The sequence below is a fragment of the Haliotis rufescens genome, unplaced genomic scaffold (assembly GCF_023055435.1).
Source record: "Haliotis rufescens isolate VD_foot unplaced genomic scaffold, xgHalRufe1.0.p SCAF_2, whole genome shotgun sequence".
NCBI lineage: Eukaryota > Metazoa > Mollusca > Gastropoda > Lepetellida > Haliotidae > Haliotis > Haliotis rufescens.
Genome location: NW_025963890.1, coordinates 10400710 through 10420438, shown reverse-complemented (window position 1 = coordinate 10420438; position 19729 = coordinate 10400710). Strand labels below are relative to the sequence as shown.

General features: G+C 41.7%; 1 protein-coding gene across 1 annotated transcript in view; it reads left to right on the top strand.

Annotated features, from left to right (window-relative positions):
• The window catches only part of LOC124136149 (tubulin beta chain-like), a 38697-nt gene extending 23235 nt beyond the window's left edge, over window positions 1-15462 (top strand). Inside the window, exons 2-4 of the mRNA XM_046501967.2 lie at window positions 5158-5266; window positions 12088-12449; window positions 13291-15462. Of these exons, the coding sequence (XP_046357923.2) occupies window positions 5158-5266; window positions 12088-12449; window positions 13291-14112 (1293 nt within the window). The 3' untranslated portion in view covers window positions 14113-15462. The remainder of the gene's footprint in view (window positions 1-5157; window positions 5267-12087; window positions 12450-13290) is intronic.
• Window positions 15463-19729: the final 4267 nt, after the last annotated feature.

Genomic DNA, 19729 nt, shown 5'->3' with positions numbered 1-19729 from the left:
TACAGATAGAGACATATAGACACACGTTCAGCTGTACATCACAAGCGTCACACTGACAGTAAGGCAATGACCTACAGATAGAGACATATGGACACATGTTCAGCTGTACATGACAAGAGTCACACTGACAGTAAAGCAATCACCTACAGATGGAGACATATGGACACACGTTCAGCTGTACATGACAAGAGTCACACTGACAGTAAGGCAATCACCTACAGATAGAGACATATAGACACACGTTCAGCTGTACATGACAAGCGTCACACTGACAGTAAGGCAATCACCTACAGATGGAGACATATGGACACACGTTCAGGTGTACATGACAAGCGTCACACTGACAGTAAGGCAATCACCTACAGATGGAGACATATGGACACACGTTCAGGTGTACATGACAAGCGTCACACTGACAGTAAGGCAATCACCTACAGATGGAGACATATGGACACACGTTCAGCTGTACATGACAAGAGTCACACTGACAGTAAGGCAATCACCTACAGATGGAGACATATGGACACACGTTCAGCTGTACATGACAAGAGTCACACTGACAGTAAGGCAATCACCTACCATCATGCAATTTATGCACATAATGTAACACGTTGATATTTGATATGTGGAAAGTATGCATGCATACAAGGATTGATTAACGCAAAGCAGGCATTCAAAAACACCTATATAAGCCGTAGATTTACAACTTATTCAATTGTGAGCACGTGCTATGGTTTTACGATGCGTTTCGCATTATTCCAGCTTGTTCACAACGTGGAACACCAGCCACAGGCTCTACACGGTATATGACTTGCAATAGAACTAATTTTTGTAGATAATTTCTAATAGTTTTAAAGGGGGTCTATCTTTTATTGCCTGTTTCCCCTTCCAGTGGGTATCTAGAAGATGTAAACAGTGCAATGTATACGACGGAAACATCGCTGTGAATGTAGATTAATCGCTACCAAGATTGATACATAATAACTTATATTATTATAGGACAGGTAGGGTAACCTCCCTTTTGGCCCACAGGATCCGCATAATGGAAAAAATAGAGCAACATTTTTAGAAATTTGTATGACAGTTATCAGATATGTTCACACGAATGAGAACTGGACTTTGTTCATTTCAAGATATGCAGGGTTAGAACTCATAACAACACTAAATGTATACGTAAGGATAACTTGTGCCAAAGAGCCTGATTTTAGAGATAATGGTTTTCAGGAAGCATTGTTAAATATTTAAACTCAAGCAAGTCTTTGGCCGACGCTGATATTCCAAGGAGATGTAGAAACATAATGTACCAACATAAGGTGGAAAAATCAAACATTGCCCTTATCCTATCTCCTCCTCACACCTCATAGGATGTACGGCACGCTTGTCAGCACCGTTATGGCCTTCCGTGCAAGTTATACTAAGACCTCAGGTTCAAGGTTAACAAGCCGGGGTAGCTTTGTCTGAAGCACCTTTGGTTTTGACATTTATACCGAAAATCCTCAGTCCAGAATCAGATATTTAGAGATTCCAATATATTGATAAAATACTGTTTAACCCGCCTTGGAGGGTAATAAATTTCTCAGCGGGGGTATAAATCTCTTATACCCCACCACGTGCAATACAGGTTTCACGTGGATTTCTGATAGGCAGAGTAAACCCTTACACCCCGCTTCAAAGCAAAGAGCCGCACTCTTTGTTTTCCGAGACAATGAAAGTCACGTGACATAGCACATGTTAACCTCAGCTCAGTCAAACAGCTGTTTTCTATCAATTTTGAATTTGTTTTAATTCTTTTATAATGTCATTAAAACATGTCGGTAAGGTGAATCATTGTAGAAGGATCGCTCGGGGTACATGGGGTTTTATGTATCCCTCGTTAGGTTTTATTCCGGCTCGTGGTATAAAACCTAACGCGGGACGCATAAAACCCCATGTACTTCTCGTGATGCTGTTACAACTTATAGTGTTTGTTGCCTAACGTCACATCGGTACTCCTGCCATACGGCTGGGGCACGTAAACAATCGAAACTGGACCAGCCATGCTATAATTTGCTATGCTAATGCTAATGCTAATGCAAATGCAAATGCAAATGCAAATGCTAATGCTAATGCTAATGCTAATGCTATCCTATCCTATACAACAGAATGTAATCCAATCTCCAGTTTTCGCCCTATCTATGATGAAACATAATTCCTTTGTTCGTGGCTTTCTTGAACGATGTCTGCCACGTTTAGTCTCGTCTCGTCCCACATTAAGCTGACACGCCGTGATATAACTGAAATATTGCTACACCTGGCGTTATGCTCACCCTTGATGGGTTAAAGCTACTGTGCCTATACCTGATTGTGATGTATTAAAACAAAGTATAACAGGTGAGCGGTAATAACCTCTCGTGTAGCGTGACATCCCTGAGAGTGTTCTCTGCCAGCTGATGCTACCAGCCTGAACATGTGACAGTCTACCATTTCGCCATGATTTTTTCATAGATAAGGGGGGTAACTCCTTTCCAAATACAATATTTTGTGTTATGAAGCGTTATTAAGACTCTGAGATATATGAACCTACGAGACCAACCCGACTTGACAATATCACATAAACCCTTGGCGGCAAAGACGTGCGTATTAGCATTACAAGGAGGACTGTGACACGAGGAACACCTACATAATTAATACATTACAGTTGAATCAAATACTTGAATTAATTCCAGTGTATCCTCCAGCATCATCGAGTGCGTTTACCCCGATCATGTTTCTAGGTTTGTCAGCACCATACCCGTGCTCGTGGGTTTCACCGAAGTGGTAAATGTCTGAGACCTGCTTTACTTTGGGCTTTCTTCCCACATTAGGCTTGACAGGCCGCGATATAACTGGAATACTGTTTATAGTGGCGTTAAACCCAACTCACTCTCTCACTCTCTTATTCTAAAAGTAAGCTTTATAATAGAACAACCAAGTACATGTAGAACATCAGACTGTATTTGAACTAGTCACCTGTACAATCGGTTTCAACCTGCCTAGTCCTGCACCATTACCGTGGAATATATTTATTTTATGAAAAAATAATAATCTAGAAATGCATACAAAAGCAAGTCTAGCCAGCTCAAGCTAGCTCTATTCCACATCAGCATAGGGAATTTTTTTTATTTTTAGAGTCAAGAAGGATATTGTGTAATATAAGATTTCAGAGACTAAATGTCTATCAGTCTATCTGCCGGCTTGCACCATTACAAAATGCCATCTCGGACAGCGCGACGTGGACTGATTGTGGTAACTCCCAAGTGTGCGTGCGTGCGTACGTGCCTGCGTGCGTACCTGCGTGCGTCTTAGGCACACGCAACACGAGTCATATGTAGACTTTAAATCATACCCTAAAATCGCCTTGAAAACACTGAACTAGCGGAATGGAACTAAAAGATGGATATCCATCTGGTTGTTTAGTGTAGGGGAGATAACTCCTTCATTACTCGGCTCACACGGATTGGAAATCCGCCCTAGACTTGTTGTCTTGGTAAATATCTTATTAATAATAAAACCTTTATATTATTTCTCCCAATCTGATCTGAAGTGTCACAACTTCTGCTCATTGCATTGCTATTCCACGACATGAGTTTAAATGTGAACAAATCATTACATATTGTTTAAAAGGTAATCATTTCAAAGTAACCTTAAATGTGTTTTAACATTAAGCAATCCATTACCCCGCGATATAAGGTTACCCCTGACGTCTTCCTTCCCAACACGATGCAATAACTCTGAGTAGAAAGGCAGCTAGTTCATCATGGCTCCTTGCGCATGACCGGCGCTGTCCCACCGATTGTTATTTATGATGCGAGTTGTCTATATGCCACATGCAACAAGTTTATGGTTACTAAACTTTAATGAAAGTACATATCAAAAACTCAAACTTTTGTTTCCCCGTTATGTTGTCCTCTAGACTTCGCATGTTGATCCACGAGATTAGTAAATAATGGGGCACGTCAATTCTACGCTGGACGGCAAAATATAGAAGTTGCGACTTTGACACATGACCTTCACCTACACTTCGCCTCCTTCCGTAAATATTTAGCAGGCTCATTTATTTCTTCTTTTTTTCACACGGTTTCAACATATACATAGTATGTAATGTTAAATAATATTCAAGGCTGAAGAAGATTCGGGCTAAAAATAGACGAGGCGTGAAACTTCTCGTGTGGACTGTGATACAGTAGTGCTCAAACATATCCCATCCCCAGATATGTGTGTGTTAATCACAGTATGATGTACTTGTCTTTGTTTCTTGTTAAACTGGGGGGCACGGCAGGCCCAGTCGTCTAAGGCGCCGCGATTCCTGAATTGAACAATCATTAACATTAATGTTTCAGAACACAGGCTTCATACCAAAATACGTTAAAAGATGGTACTTGTTGTTACCCTGTCTGGCGCTCGGCATAAAGGGGCTAAAACAAGGACTGGTGGGCTCGGAGTCAGTATACTGTGTCTGAGTGGGGTATTCATGTTAAACTGCGGCATGGTATCTCAGTGAGCTAGCACTTTAAATCGGCCTCAGTCCGGACTAGTACAAGCAGCCACACACACACACACACACACACACACACACACACACACACACACGTGCATGCACGTCACTATATGAGTGCAATAATCTTGGACGCGACGTTAAACCCAATTTCACCTCACCTCAGAACACAGATATTAACGGATGAAAATGTTGAGGCTTATTAAGTTTTTTAATTCAGTTTGGGTTCATTATTTAACAACGTACATAGTTCAAACGGGATTTTTTTCTTTTCTTATATGCAGCAGGTTCTCTTCACTTGTACACGACATACGTAATTCAAAATTAACATATCGTTTTAGTTTCAACAAAATAAAAAGAAACGCTATCGTGTAACTGGATTTCTGGTCTATCACTTGATTGCCTTGTATGTATAAGAGGTTGCGCCGCGGGGCAAATTAAGTGAGTTGCGGGTGATACCGGTAGGACAGGCGGGCTTACCCTTTTCACGAACACCTGGTGTTATCACTGACTTTCAGTTATCCATACATATATTTTACCCCGCTATTTTGCCTTTTTCGCACTATGGAATCTGTTTTGTCGGAAAATTGTGACTGGTTATTCTCTCGCGGTGACGGGTTTATATTTATTCTTGATTTTTGCAGTTCTGGGAGGAGATTGCTGAGGAGCATGGCCTCGACCCGACGGGCGCCTACCAAGGGACGGACGACCGTCAGCTGGACCAAATCAATGTATACTTTAACGAGGTGCGAGGTGGGTACCTCATGGTATCATGAGTGAGTGCGTGAATAGCGAGAAACGTCACAGTAAGCAATATTACAGTAATATCAATGTAGCCTGTAAAATAACTAAAATAAGGTACTGTTAGTGTGTGAGTGAGTGAGTTTGGTTTTACGCCGCTTTTAGCAATCTTCTTGTTTGTCTTTGGTCATTCAGAGTTGGCAAAACATTGTTCGGAAGTGACCTGTAATGGTATGTCCTCAGATCTATGTGTAGCAGTAGCCAGCATCAAGATCTGATTTTAATGAGATTGAATCTTCATGCGAAAAAGTAACACATGTCTTTTTAATGATTAAGTTAGTATTTCAGCACTATCACGGCGGGGGACACCAGAAATGGGCTTCACACATTCTACCCATGTCGGGAATCGAACCCGGGTCTTCAGCGTGACGAGCGAACGCTTTAACCACTAGGCTACCCGACCTCCCCGTTTAAGGTTGTGTCCACCTTAGGCTTCCTTAATGAATTGAGGGAAGTAGCTGCCAGACAACGATGGACTATGTATTGGTCCATTTTCATTTTCTCTTGAAGAATGGTTGCGGTGGGGTAGCCTAGTGTAACAGCGTTCGCCCGTCACACCGAAGACCCGGGTTCGCTTCCCCAAAGTTTGCATGATTGAATGGCAGCTTACCTCGTCGTGGCCAGATTTATGTGGTTAAAAATGATGTAGCAGTAAGCTGCTTCAACCGTACCTACAATAACATTTCAGAGGTAACATTGTGTCCTCCGATGCTGCCTATAAGTCAGTTCTACTTGGATTTGGACATAACAAGGTGCCGGGGTAAAATGGGTCTTCAGCAACTCATTCTTGCCGTAAAATGTGACAATGCTTGCCGTAAGAGGCGACTAACAGGATCGGGTGGTCAGGCTCGCTGACTTGGTTGATGCATGTCATGATCCCAATTGCGTGTGAGGAGCTTGTGTTCGATAGTGTTTCATAAACACATGCTCATGAACAAGTCGGAATCGTACAGTCGACTCTGCTTTATGCAGATATTTCTATTGGACGTGGAAAGGGCTTGGACGCTTTATTTACACATTGTGTCTTGCATAGAGACAACATATAGTGACATCAAACCACAAGAACACATTGTCGCGTTCAGCCTCACTTCCGTGACACGTCCATATGGCATTATTACATAAACCACAACATCATGTTATATGCTAAACGTGATACGGGAGACAAGGGTTCCCCGACAGGCAACTGAAGCAGAAAAACATCTTTGTTGACGCCTCATCACCGCCTTGTACGCGCTCCAAACACCTGGAGGCACGTTTCAACCACGTTGTTTACCGGCAGTGTCAGCAACGTATCAGAAGTTAAATGCGTAATGAAGATGTCACGATTTGAGCTTTACGTCCCATAGCACCAAGGACACCAAACAAACCGGAAGTACCATCCGTGGGTTAAACGAATAAATCATCACTCAAGCCTGAAAGTCAATAAATATACATTTAACCTTTTCGCGATATATCAATGTAGACGTATATTCGATATTTTCCGGCTACCATGGTGTCCGACAATTAGTGGTAACTCAATCTTCATGATATTGGCACCCGTGACCTTTTCTGATCTTTGATGTCTGTCGGCCACAGGGCAGATATACACCTTTGACTAATTAGATCCCGATAGTCTACAGAAATATAACAATCACTCTTCACCTTTAACATATGCTCTCGGGGATGATATATTTTCTTTGGTTCAAAAACAGTTGACACTGGATATGTTTCGGATGGTTTATATGTACACTGTGACAGCGTGACTTGTGTGTCATAAAACAACGCATAAACTATCAGGTGCAAGATACAGTTTATTAACCAACCATAATAGTAATAATTGTAATAGATTGTCCGATTGATTAATGTGTTTCGGCATATGATATAATAAGTTGTAGCAGGTCCACCAGGGGTACATGAAGTTTTATGCGTCTTGCGTCAGATTTTATACCACGAGCCGGACGCATAAACGCGGGACGCATAATAACACAACTTGTTACGTTTTTAAAACTGTATGAGTCTGATAACACAACTTGTTACGTTTTTAAAACTGTATCAGTCTGATAACACAACTTGTTACGTTTTTAAAACTGTATCAGTCTGATAACATGACTTGTTACGTTTTTAAAACTGTATGAGTCTGATAACACAACTTGTTACGTTTTTAAAACTGTATCAGTCTGATAACATGACTTGTTACGTTTTTAAACAGTATACTTCTAATAGAATGAATTGTAACGTTTTAAACTGTATGCTTCTAATAACTTGACTTGTTACGGTCGGGTAGCCAAGTGGGTAAAGCGTTCGCTCGTCACGCCGAAGACCCGGGTTGGATTCCCGACATGAGTACAATGTGTGAAGCCCATTTCTGGTATCCCCCACCGTGGTATTGCTGGAATATTGCTAAAAGGGGTGTTAAACCTCACTCACTCACTCACGTTTTTTAAACTGTAACTATACTGCCATGACTTGTTACGTAGCTTTAAAACTGTAGGCTTCTACTAACATGTCTTGGTACGTTATAGTGCGAATCGTTCACAGGACTCTGATCTTAGCAGATATTTCTTTTCATTATGGACATTTTGACGACACAATATATGACGATCAAATGCACTGCATAGAAAAATAATTAAATAAATTATAAACCAACAGGCCACCGTGATATGGTTCGAAAAAACGTTGAAAACGGCAATTTGATTTACTCACGATGTCCTTAGTTTGCCTAAGGCTCCAACTTGTTGATACGCTATGCTGATTTTTTTATGTAGATGATATATGTCCGTCATTTCACTGTTTACTCAATGCTTTATACGTTCTGCTGTGTGTAGTGTGTGTGTGTGTGTGTGTGTGTAGTGTGTGTGTAGTGTGTGTGTAGTGTGTGTGTGGTGTGTGTGTGTAGTGTGTGTGTAGTGTGTGTGTGTGTAGTGTGTGTGAGAGAGACAGAGAGGGGGAGACAGAGAGAATGTGTTTGTGTGTGTGTGAGACAGAGAGTGTGTAGTGTGTGTGTGTGTGTATGTGTGTGTGAGAGAGACAGAGAGTGTGTATGTGTGTGTGTGAGAGAGAAAGAGTGTGTGTGAGTGAGAGAAAGAGTGTGTGTGTGTATGAGAGAGAGAGAGAGACAGAGTGCGTATGTGTGTGTGAGGGAGAGAGACACAGAGAGTGTGTATGTGTGTGTGTGAGAGAAAGAGTGTGTGTGTATGTGTGTGTGAGAGACAGAGAGACAGAGAGTGCGTATGTGTGTGTGAGGGAGAGAGACACAGAGAGCGTGTATGTGTGTGTGAGAGAGAAAGAGTGTGTGTGAGAGAGAGAGACAACGAGAGAGACAGAGAGTGTGTATATGTGTGTGAGGGAGAGAAAGAGTGTGTGTGAATTCCTAGTGAAAGATCTTTGCTGAATCGTGAGATCTGCTGTAAAATAGGCCATTGTTCACACATGCACATGTGTGCGTGCGTGCGTGTGTGCGTGCGTGCGTGCGTGGTAACCACGCTTTTCGGTTTGATTATTGTACTGCCACCACAACTACTTCAGGTAGAACGGGTGGCTCAGTCGTTTAAGGCACAGCTATTCGCTGTGCGGAGTTGCGTCCCTTGGGCACGCAAGACACCTGTGATCGTGGGTTCGAAATCTCGGTTCGCCATCTTAAGTGGTAAACGCCTGAAACCTGCATCACTTCAGGCTTTCCTCCCACGGTCAGCTGACACGTCGTGAAATAAGTGGAATAATGTTCAAAGCTGGTTTTAAACCCAACTCACTCACTAAGACGATGGTGGCATAATTAACACATCTCTAAATAATTCGCATGAGTCAGACGAAGACTAGGTGAACATCGAACATAAAAGAACATTTTCGCTTTGATGTCGCTGCACGTGTTATACCGCGTGCCATCCATCAACCACTGACACGATGTGATCGTGGTGTCTTTGATTCTTCATAACAAATTAGATACTATACTCATTATTGATAAAGAATAATATTTTAAGCATAGGAATGCTTCATGTGTTGATATTATGCTGCCATCTAGGCAGATATGAGGCTGATAGATTGATCAAGCACCTGCAAAATGATTGATGACTTTAACAGTGAAACGTCTAGAAGCACGCGGGCACATAACGGTCATGACTCCAGTTAGTGGTGAGTTGTTCACATGATCAATTATTTCCACGTGTGCACAGATTCAACGGAAAAAAAAGCAGAAACAACTGCTCATTCTATACATGTAGTAAACAAACACACTGCAAATTTGAACTGTTTTCTTGCTAAAAGTCACTGTCCGGTTGTTTTCAAGTCTCCAAAGCCTCTGATCTGTTTAATAATATATATGTTCCTCATGACAATGCTAACACAAGACAAGTTTGCATTTTATATATTCCTTGTATGTATTTCTATACGTTTCTAAGATTCTAAGTGTAATGGTTTACGTTCTTATACAACGGTAGTGGAATATCGGTTGGCTAGTGGATTAATGCATCTGTTCACTTCCACAAATTGACCAACTGAATAAGAAATTCATCATCTGTTTCATATTCTGGTATATGCATACAGATCCAGAGTGACAAACAACTTTCCACACGCCTATATGACAAGAAAGAAGACTAGTATACGTCAAACGGAATCTGTTACGTCAGATAACCGAGAGCGGTTATTCTGACGTGTTATATTCAGTTCTCCCTTTATGTTGGGGCAATATTACTGCCTTTGGTGTCTGTAGTTCATATTTGAAGTACAACCGAGTCTGCTTTATCTATGAATATGTCAAAGAGCGATATACGACTCCTGCACAAAACGGGGGCACGGGTGGCCCAGTCGTCTAAGGCGCCGCGATTCGCTGTGCAGAGTTGCGTCCCTTGGGCACACCAGAAACCTATGATTGTGGGTTCGAATCCCGGTTCGCCCCGATTGTTTCTAGGTTTGTCAGCACCATACCCGTGCTCGTGGGTTTCACCGAAGTGGTAAACGTCTGAGACCTGCATCACTTCAGGCTTTCCTCCCACATTAAGCTAACACGCCGTGATATAACTGCCGTGGAATACTGTTAAAAGCGGCGTTAAACCCAACTCACTCACTCACTCACTCACTCACTCACTCACTCCTACTCAAAACCTGTGTGACCAGGGTTACTGCATTCAAAGCCTCAGCCACACTTTCAAAACGTTTAGTGACAGACATGTTCCAAATTTAATGCATCAGTTACCGAAATGATATCTGATGCTATTCCCTAGTTTGACGTGTACCGTGTTTGTTCAGATTAACACTTGCGTTTTTTCGCGAATTTACATACTCCCGTCCCATCATACACCTATATTCAGATCCTTGTCAAAAACATGTATTTGTCAAAAGAGGACCGACCATTTCATGCTATGACGTGAGCCTGGTATATTTGCTGGAGAAGGAATATTTTTCTGACAATGCTTCAAGATATGCCATTATTTTCACATTATTTTAATCTTTTATCTCCATCTCAGAATATAAATTTTCGGTTTCGGTCCCCTACAACATGACACTATTCAAAGAGACTGAATATACACTCTTAAAAAAAGGCAACCACACAGGTAGTATGTGGTTCAATGAACCTAACTTCACAAAAAATCCGGTATATAAATTGGATATATGTAATTGGAAAATGTTGGTGGCCTGATATTCGACAAACGGTGCGTCAAAACGCAGTCATTGTCGATTTGCAATGTCTTAAACGGCATTGTTTTCACGCTTGTTCCAAAATGTCATGGAGGAAAACATTAAAGAAAAATGCACGTGCAAGTTATGGCATTCGTAACTCGTGGTAGAGGCTATAAAAAGGCTGGCATAAGCCTATAATTTGTCATTCAATTGTCAACATTTTTCAATTTCGAAAATGCCGAGACTCAGCGCTGCCGATCGGAACATCGCCATAGGACGTATCCAAAGAGAGAATCGCAGTTTTCTTTGGGACCGATACACACAGTCCAATTCCACTGCAGACCGTCCGAGAACCGGCCGACCAAGAGTTACCACCCCTGCATCGACAGCGACGCTTGCGTTGGTGCCATACCTTACAGCCTTAGAATTTGACGAGTGTGGTTTAGCGATAAATCACGATTTCTTCTTCACCGGCGAAAAGGAAGACAACGTGTTTATCGTCGTCGAAATGAGCGTTTTGTCCCACATTTCGTGCGTGAATTCGACAATTTCGGTGGCGGTAGTGTCATGATGTGTGTGTATATCCTACACCACGAGATCTGACTTGGTTGTGGATCAGGGAAATTTGAAAGCAAATCGCTACATGAATCAAATTCTTCAAGCTCACCTTCTTCCAATCATTGACCGCCAGAGGGAGCTGTTTCAACAGGACAACGCTCCACCGCACACATCTCGTGTCACGGTAAACTACCTTCATAATGCCAACATCAACGGCTTACCCATCGAACACCTCTGGAATGAACTCGATCGACGTGTTCGTCAACGTCAGAACACGCCGCAGACATTCCCGCAACTGGCCAACGCGTTACAAACAGAATGGCGCAGAATTCCGCAGGACAGAATTCGTACACTTAAACAGTCAGTGCCGAGGAGATGCAGAGCCGTGATTGCTGCCCGGGGCGGCACCTTGTGGCCTTAAGTGACATGACAATGAATTTCAATGCCTTTCTACAACGACAACATGTGACTATCGAGCTCCAAAAATTCATATTTGTATCTATTATATTAAATTTAAATATATCGACTATATTAGGTACAATACATTTACTAAAAATCTACCTGTGCGTTTCTTTTTATTTGAAGAGTGCATATTAATTTTAATACATAATCTCTATACACAGTTCCAGCTGCCAAGTATGTTCCAAGAGCCATACTACTAGACCTGGAACCCGGATTGATTGATTCGATATTGTCAGGCCCCTTTGGTTCCCTCTTTCGACCGGACAACTTCCTGTGTGGCCAATACGGTACGGGGAACAATTGGGCTAAAGGCTACTACACGGAGGGAGCCGAATTGGTCGACATGGCCATGGATGTTGTCAGGCTAGAGTGTGAGAGTTGCGACAGTCTGCAGGGATTCCAGCTAACTCATTCCTTAGGAGGGGGGACAGGATCGGGGATGGGAATGCTACTCATGCGCAAGATAAGGGAGGAATATTCCAACAGGATCATCAGCACGTACTCTGTGATGCCATCTAATAAGGTAAATCATTGTATTCTCTAATAATACTTGATAAGTATTAAATTTGTAAGCTTATTCGTTTCAGGTTCTTCTTGTGATATTTTGGACTGTTTCTGATTATGACTCGTTGTTAGTCATCGTTATACCCGTGTGTTTAACACAAGTGATAAACTCCAACGATCATTTTGGGCTAAGAGAATGGTTGTTACGGTGTCTAGTCATTGCCATAAGGGGGCCACGTGTGGCTCAGTCGTCTAAGGCACCGCGAGAGTTGCGTCCCTTGGACACGCCAGAAACCTATGATTGTGGGTTCGAATTCCGGTTCGCCCCGATTATGTTTCTAGGTTTGTCAACACTATACCCGTGCTCTTCACCGAAGTGGTAAACGTCTAAGACCTGCATCACTTCAGGCTTTCCTCTCACATTAAGCTGGCACGCCACGATATAACTGGAATACTGTTAAAAGCGTCGTTAAACCCAACTCACTCACTCACTCTCATAAACTGCTGGGCAAGAGAAAGTATAGACCCTTGTTTGCTGTTGCCTAAAAATGAAAAGAGCAAGAAAGGGTTAGTCGATGGTGATGTATTTGATATGGGAATCATGTTTGGGTTTTTGCCCTTACGTTTACAATGTTTCGGGGACTGTTTCCACCCAAATAACTTTTTTGTTTTGGTCAAATCCAACTTTAAAGTCTACACTTTCTTATGTCAGGCAATTTATATATGTGTTTTCCTTAAAGCATCGAATGGAAAGCGAACATTACGGGACTAACAGGGTCCATATTTTGTAGAAGTGCCACTGTATACAGATGAATAATGTCACTGCGAGTTAATATCTGTTGATGCTATTCTCCCATTAGGTATCTAACACTATAGTGGAGCCCTACAATGCAACATTGTCAGTCAACGAACTTGTTGAGAACACTGATGCGACCTTCTGCATTGACAACGAAGCTCTGTATGATATCTGCTCCAGGAACCTCAAACTGACCAAACCTACCTACGGTGACCTCAACCATCTTGTCTCCGCAACTATGTCTGGCGTCACAACTAGCCTCCGTTTTCCCGGTCAACTGAACGCTGATCTCCGCAAATTAGCAGTCAACTTGGTCCCCTTTCCTCGTCTTCACTTCTTCATCCCCGGATTTGCCCCCCTTACGACCAGAGGAGGGGAGCAGTACCAAGCCTTGACTGTTCCAGAACTCACACAGCAGATGTTCGACTCCAGAAACATGATGGCTGCCTGTGATCCGAGTCACGGTCGCTACCTCGCAGTTGCAGCGATATTCCGGGGTAAGATGTCCATGAAGGAGGTTGACGAGCAGATGCTCAACGTCCAGAACAAGTACAGCTCCCACTTTGTTGAATGGATCCCAAACAATGTGAAAACGGCCGTTTGTGACATTCCTCCAAATGGGTTGAAGATGTCGTCAACCTTTGTTGGCAACAGTACTGCCATACAAGAAGTCTTCAAGCGTATCTCTGAGCAGTTTTCGGCTTTGTTCAGACGCAAGGCTTTCCTCCACTGGTACTTTGGCGAGGGGATGCATGAAATGGAATTCACTGAAGCCGAGTCTAACATGAACGACTTGGTCTCTGAGTATCAACAGTGCCAGGATGCTACAACCGAGAATGGCTACGAATACGGGGAGGGGGGATTTGAGGAGGAGGGTGAGGAGTGATGTCCCCATTCTCTTTACGTTAAAGAGGCAACTGCACTCAATTCTCCGTCGGGTATCTTTCTTGCTTTCAGGGTCCACTGTACAATTTGTGATGGTTAATGTTCATATACATATTTATGTTGTGTCTTGTCTGGAATGAGTCATTCTGAAATGTACATTTTGGGTAGATTTAAGTGTGTCTTATTGCGGTTGAAGTTATGGTTGTCTAAGATGTGGTTGTGTTAAATGGAACAGTCAGGGGTCTCACCATCTTCCCTGTATAGAGTTTATAGAGTTTAGAATCTTCAATTAGGCAACACTGTTTCGATGCATTTTTTATATCGAGTGGCTTTTATTCTTTCTTCTAGATGTAACACTCGTGTGTTTTCTAGTTTTGTAATTGTACGTTTTTCTAAAGTGAGCGAATAAGTTATTTCGAAAATTCCGGCAGTAAATAACGTAAATTTAAAAAAACCTCATACCACTCTACAGCTCTCCCAGAGATTATTCAATGAATATGTCAACGGACAACCAGGACACTTCAGCTAATCTCAATCACTGACAATACATAACAACACAGTCTCCAAAGGAGACCCTTCTGTCATACTGATTAATAAGAAGTACTCGAACCGTTTCCTCCGCTGAAGAGTAAGCGATATGAACAGATGTCCATGACCGGATGAACCTTGCATCCACATCAGGAAATCCTGCACAGTGTTCACTGACAAAACTGACACTTCCTGGGTGATTCTGCAAGCGTTTTACTCTGCACCCAAGTGTTGATATGTTTTCAAGTGTATATCGAGACCTACTCTTAAAATACAATGTCGTGTTGCTATGGTGACTTCATGTGTCACGCCTTTCCGGGCATGACAGATGAACTAGTTTCTGACCAATGACAAACAAGAAGCCAAAAGTGCCTGAAGGTATGTACGGACAACGGACGATGTGATGTATAGATGACAATGTGTGCGAGAGCTAGTATCAAGACTCACACTATTAAATATACTTTCTTTTGATGACGCTATTAATTATACCTTCCTGATGCACGTTATATAGCTAATTACTTGACAGCGATTGTTTTACACAATATACAGCTTCATGTAAAAACCAACATAGAAAATGTATTTTATAAAATGTTCACATACAGACACTTGCATATTTGCCCTAACAAAGCCACATATTGCCTCTATCACCGTTAATGTCTTAATGATAATGCATCTGCTTGCAGAAAACACATGCAATGTGCATCTTATGTTTTAAGATATAATGGTTTCGTGTATTTTATATTTTTTATATGCAGCCTTCCTTTTACAAGTTGCATGGTGACGGTGATTTCATTTTCAATAAACAATGTATCTGAACGTGTTATTTATTTTAAGTGTTTTCTTTGTGTCGGTATGGATACAATAGGACGTTTGATACTCAGAGAAATCTATTTTGTTATATTCGTCTGAAATCTTGGGATATTCTAAGATAGGAATTATGTTACTATTCCACTGTTAAACGTTAGGCAGCTATGTTGCTGGGTGAATGTGGCAGATGAGGCTGATTGATTATTACATATGTCAAAAAACTACTTTTTACTTATCGTACTGGTCATGTTTGGATTTCACAGGAAGTTGAAGACAAAACACTGTTTATCATAGAGTTGTCCAACGAGTTAAGGAATCAGCAGGATTGGAGTATCTGAATCAAACAAATTAGTAATGTATAAAGAATATATATGTTAGCTGTTAGCTGTCGAACATTATTTGTCCACTCAATTTCGAGAATATAGACGTTTATATCATTTTGATAAGATTAGGAGAATTGCCAATCATGGTAATTGTAGGTAGGCTATAAGTTGTTGAAAAAGGTAAAAGACTATGTCTGTTATGTAATATGAGTGAGTGAGTTGGGTTTAACGCCGCTTTTAACAGTATTTCAGTTATATCACGGCGTGTCAGCTTAATGTGGGAGGAAAGCCCGAAGTGATGCAGGTCTCAGACGTTTACCACTTCGGTGAAACCCACGAGCACGGGTATGGTGCTGACAAACCTAGAAACATAATCGGGGCGAACCGGGATTCGAACCTACAATCATAGGTTTCTGGCGTGCCCATGGGACGCAACTCTGCACAGCGGCGCCTTAGACGACTGGGCCACCCGTGCCCCCTCATGTGATATGAAGGTAGCAGAGATGAATTTCACTTTTTGCTAATACCCAGATAAATACAGACAGCTCCTTGTTATCATGCCACCAACACAATGTTATCATTAACTGTTGTAGCTATGTAAGGGTGACTTTAGCTACAATGAATGCATTGTTACTATAAAATATAACACTCTCTTGTACATTCCATCCGTCGCATTTTGTCGCATTCATATTATATTAAAATGACATATTTGTACGTGGGCCAATGGCCTTTCTACTGAAATAAACACTCACAGCAGACACCCGGTATCCGGACTATAGGGTTTCCAGTGGAATCCGGATTAACGAAACATGGATGTTTCGCGAATTAATTACAATTACTATGTCTAGTTCTAGAATGAGAATTGTCACCAGACAGTGAGATATAGTCACGTATTAGTAACGTTTAAACACATTTATCATCAGTGCGTGACAGTCAACACATCATCCCCCATACATGAGTAAGAAAGTGATTATGGTTTTATGCCGCTTTTAGCGATATTCCAACAATATCATGGCGGGGACACCAGAAATGAACTTCAAACATTGTACCCATGTGGAGATTCGAACCCGGGTTTTCGGCGTGACGGGCGAACGCTTTAACCACTAGACTACCACATCGCCCATACATGAAGAATATTTGAGAATTATTGCTAAAAAGACGAAATGAATTGTTAAATGGAGTAGCTATTTCTTATGACTATGAAAACGTTTTTTGTCTCTTTTATTTATTTGAAAATATAATTTTATATTATATGAAAAGGGTCGTTTCTGGACTGACGGTGACCATGCTATGGAGGTGATACAACTGACTCACACATGTGTATGGTGTAACGCCTCCAGTACCAGGTCGGGATGAGCTAGGATGTCTCACCATTAGTCATGTCAACGTTAACATCGCAGAGCATGATACAGGAAATTCACGATCTAAACGTTGTTTTATTTTGGTCGCTGGTAATTCATTTTCGATGGCATGTGTCCCCTAGCAACAAGTATATGTAGCACACGTCCCTCATTCATTGTAGTTTGCATTTAGATACATGTTTTGGGGTGTTCCGTGATGTCGACAAATACCTGACATACCACTGGCGTGATCTGTTGTTTCAACAGGTTGGTGTGTGTAGGTGTTTCGGGATGTGAGGTGGGGGTTCGGGTTGTTGTGGGTGTGGGGGGTAAGGGGGCCGCTTTAGACAACAATGTCACAGTTCCGAGCGCTGGTCTAAAAGTTCTAAGCCTAACAAACAAAACCAACAATTGTGAAAGTGTTTTTAATTCTATTTTTCAACAGAATCTCCCTGTTTTTCAATACACTTCCCATATCGATAGTGAAGCTTTTAAATTCAAATCAGGAAGAACTTTTCTGAAGCCAGCCTGTAAAACCCATTCATGGCAACTCAGAGGTCATCGTTGTCGTCAAATCGCTTTCCGTGAAGGTGTTCGTTCAGTTTAGGAAATTACTTTGGGCCAGGTGTGGCGAGTATGGAAGGTGAGGAAGCTCTTCGAACCCACATTGTCGCACAGCACCCTTTGCAAGACGAGAGGTGTGAGAAAAGGCATTGTCATGAAGTAGTAGAACTCCAGCAGTCAGCATTCCCCGCCGCTTTTCTTTGAAAGAATCTCTCAGGCGATGAAGCAAGCCGGGGTAGTAGGCATCGGTAATCGTCTTTAGGCTTTCGAAGTAATAAACTAAGATCACACCCTTTGCATCCCAGAATAAAGTGGCCATAACTTTCTTCACTGACCTTGAAGGCTTGAATTTCTTTGGTGCTGGAGAAGTGGAATGGTGCAATTCCATGGATCATAGTAGAAGACCCATGTTTCATCACCTGTTACTAATCTCCTTTTTGAATTTGACGAAATCCTCCTCAATTAGCTCTAAAACTTCTCAGGCGATGTCGGTTATTTTTACCTTAAGATCAGAATTTAGAAACTTTGGCAGATATCTTATTCATCTGTAATGTTTATGAAAAGTAGGTTCAGTGGATCCATGGCTTAGACCAGTGTCTTCCTCAAGCTCAGCAATAGTAATACGTCTGTCTGACTGTATAATTTTTTTCTATCTCCTTGATTGAATCTACATTGATGGAAGTTGAGGGACGCCCAGACCTAGGGTCACTATCCGGGCTTGTTCTCCCAGCCTTAAACATAGGTGCCCAACGTTTAACAGTGGAATAGTATAGGCGCTCATCCCCATACACTTGTGACATGCGGTCGTGAATTTCTAGGGGAGTACTTTTCTCTAAAGTCAAAAACTTGATGACTGCTCGGTACTCGTTCTTTTCCATTTCTGTGTCCACTTGGACCCTATCACGTTCAACTGGCTGTCACGAATATACGAACGGTCTCAACAGGACAAATACACTGGCAATGAACTACTCAAACAATGTACTACATTGACTAGTTCACTTTGTTATGGCCCAAAGTTGACATTTAGTCAGACTAAAAACTTTTTTACCAGCCCTCGTATATGACGAGTCTGGTCCAAGCAAACTTGTGGTTGATATGTCAAGCAACGAAGATACAATAAACTACGGTTATAACGAACTCAAAGTGACCACTGATTTTAGTTCGATATAACCGTAGTTCGTTATAAGCATATATACAGCATATAAACAGCAAATGGCCGGGACCAAAAATATGTTCGTGATATCCGTCATTACGTTATAAGCGTGTTTGTTATAAACGTAGTTATAAACGGAGCATACTTCTTAGCAAAATGACCATCTGACCCTCATGTAAATAAAAGTTTGGGGTATTGGGGGCTTATTGTGCCTCAGAATCCTCAGGATTATGATATAAATCTCCAAGTAGTGTTCTTGGATTACTTTATTTTTTTCTGTAGCGAGTTGTGCCTTTTTGAGGTAAACATAAAGGCCAGTGTTTGGAGATGCACTAAATGGACCTGACGCGAACATTTCGCTCTTTGGGATGATAGATTCACATCTCCTGCATTTCCGTCTTAATGCATCTTCTTAGAGAACATGGCTCTGTACGTACATGAAATGAACAAAAAAAACATTTGAAGCTCCCATTACATTTTCTAGAAAGCACGACCTTATTTAAAGAAATACACGCTTTGTCATTCTTATACAGAAATACAATATGTTTCTATACCGTTACTTTGAAGTACCATTTGACCCCGGGGCCAACAGATGAAGCTTGCTTGAGGTATTTTGTCTCCCGGATGAACGATGTTTGTCACTTCGCTGAAACACATCATTGGTGCAAAGGGAAAGAACTAAGATTATTGCACTTATAAAGCACGTGTGTGTGTGTGTGTGTGTGTGTGTGTGTGTGTGTGTGTGTGTGTGTGTGTGTGTGTGTGTGTGTGTGTGTGTGTGTGTGTGTGTGTGTGTGAATTCCTAGTGAAAGATCTTTGCTGAATCGTGAGACCTGCTGTAATCATAGTACATAGTACATCAAGATACATTATGGTGGTATCAGTACATATCCACAAAGAAAA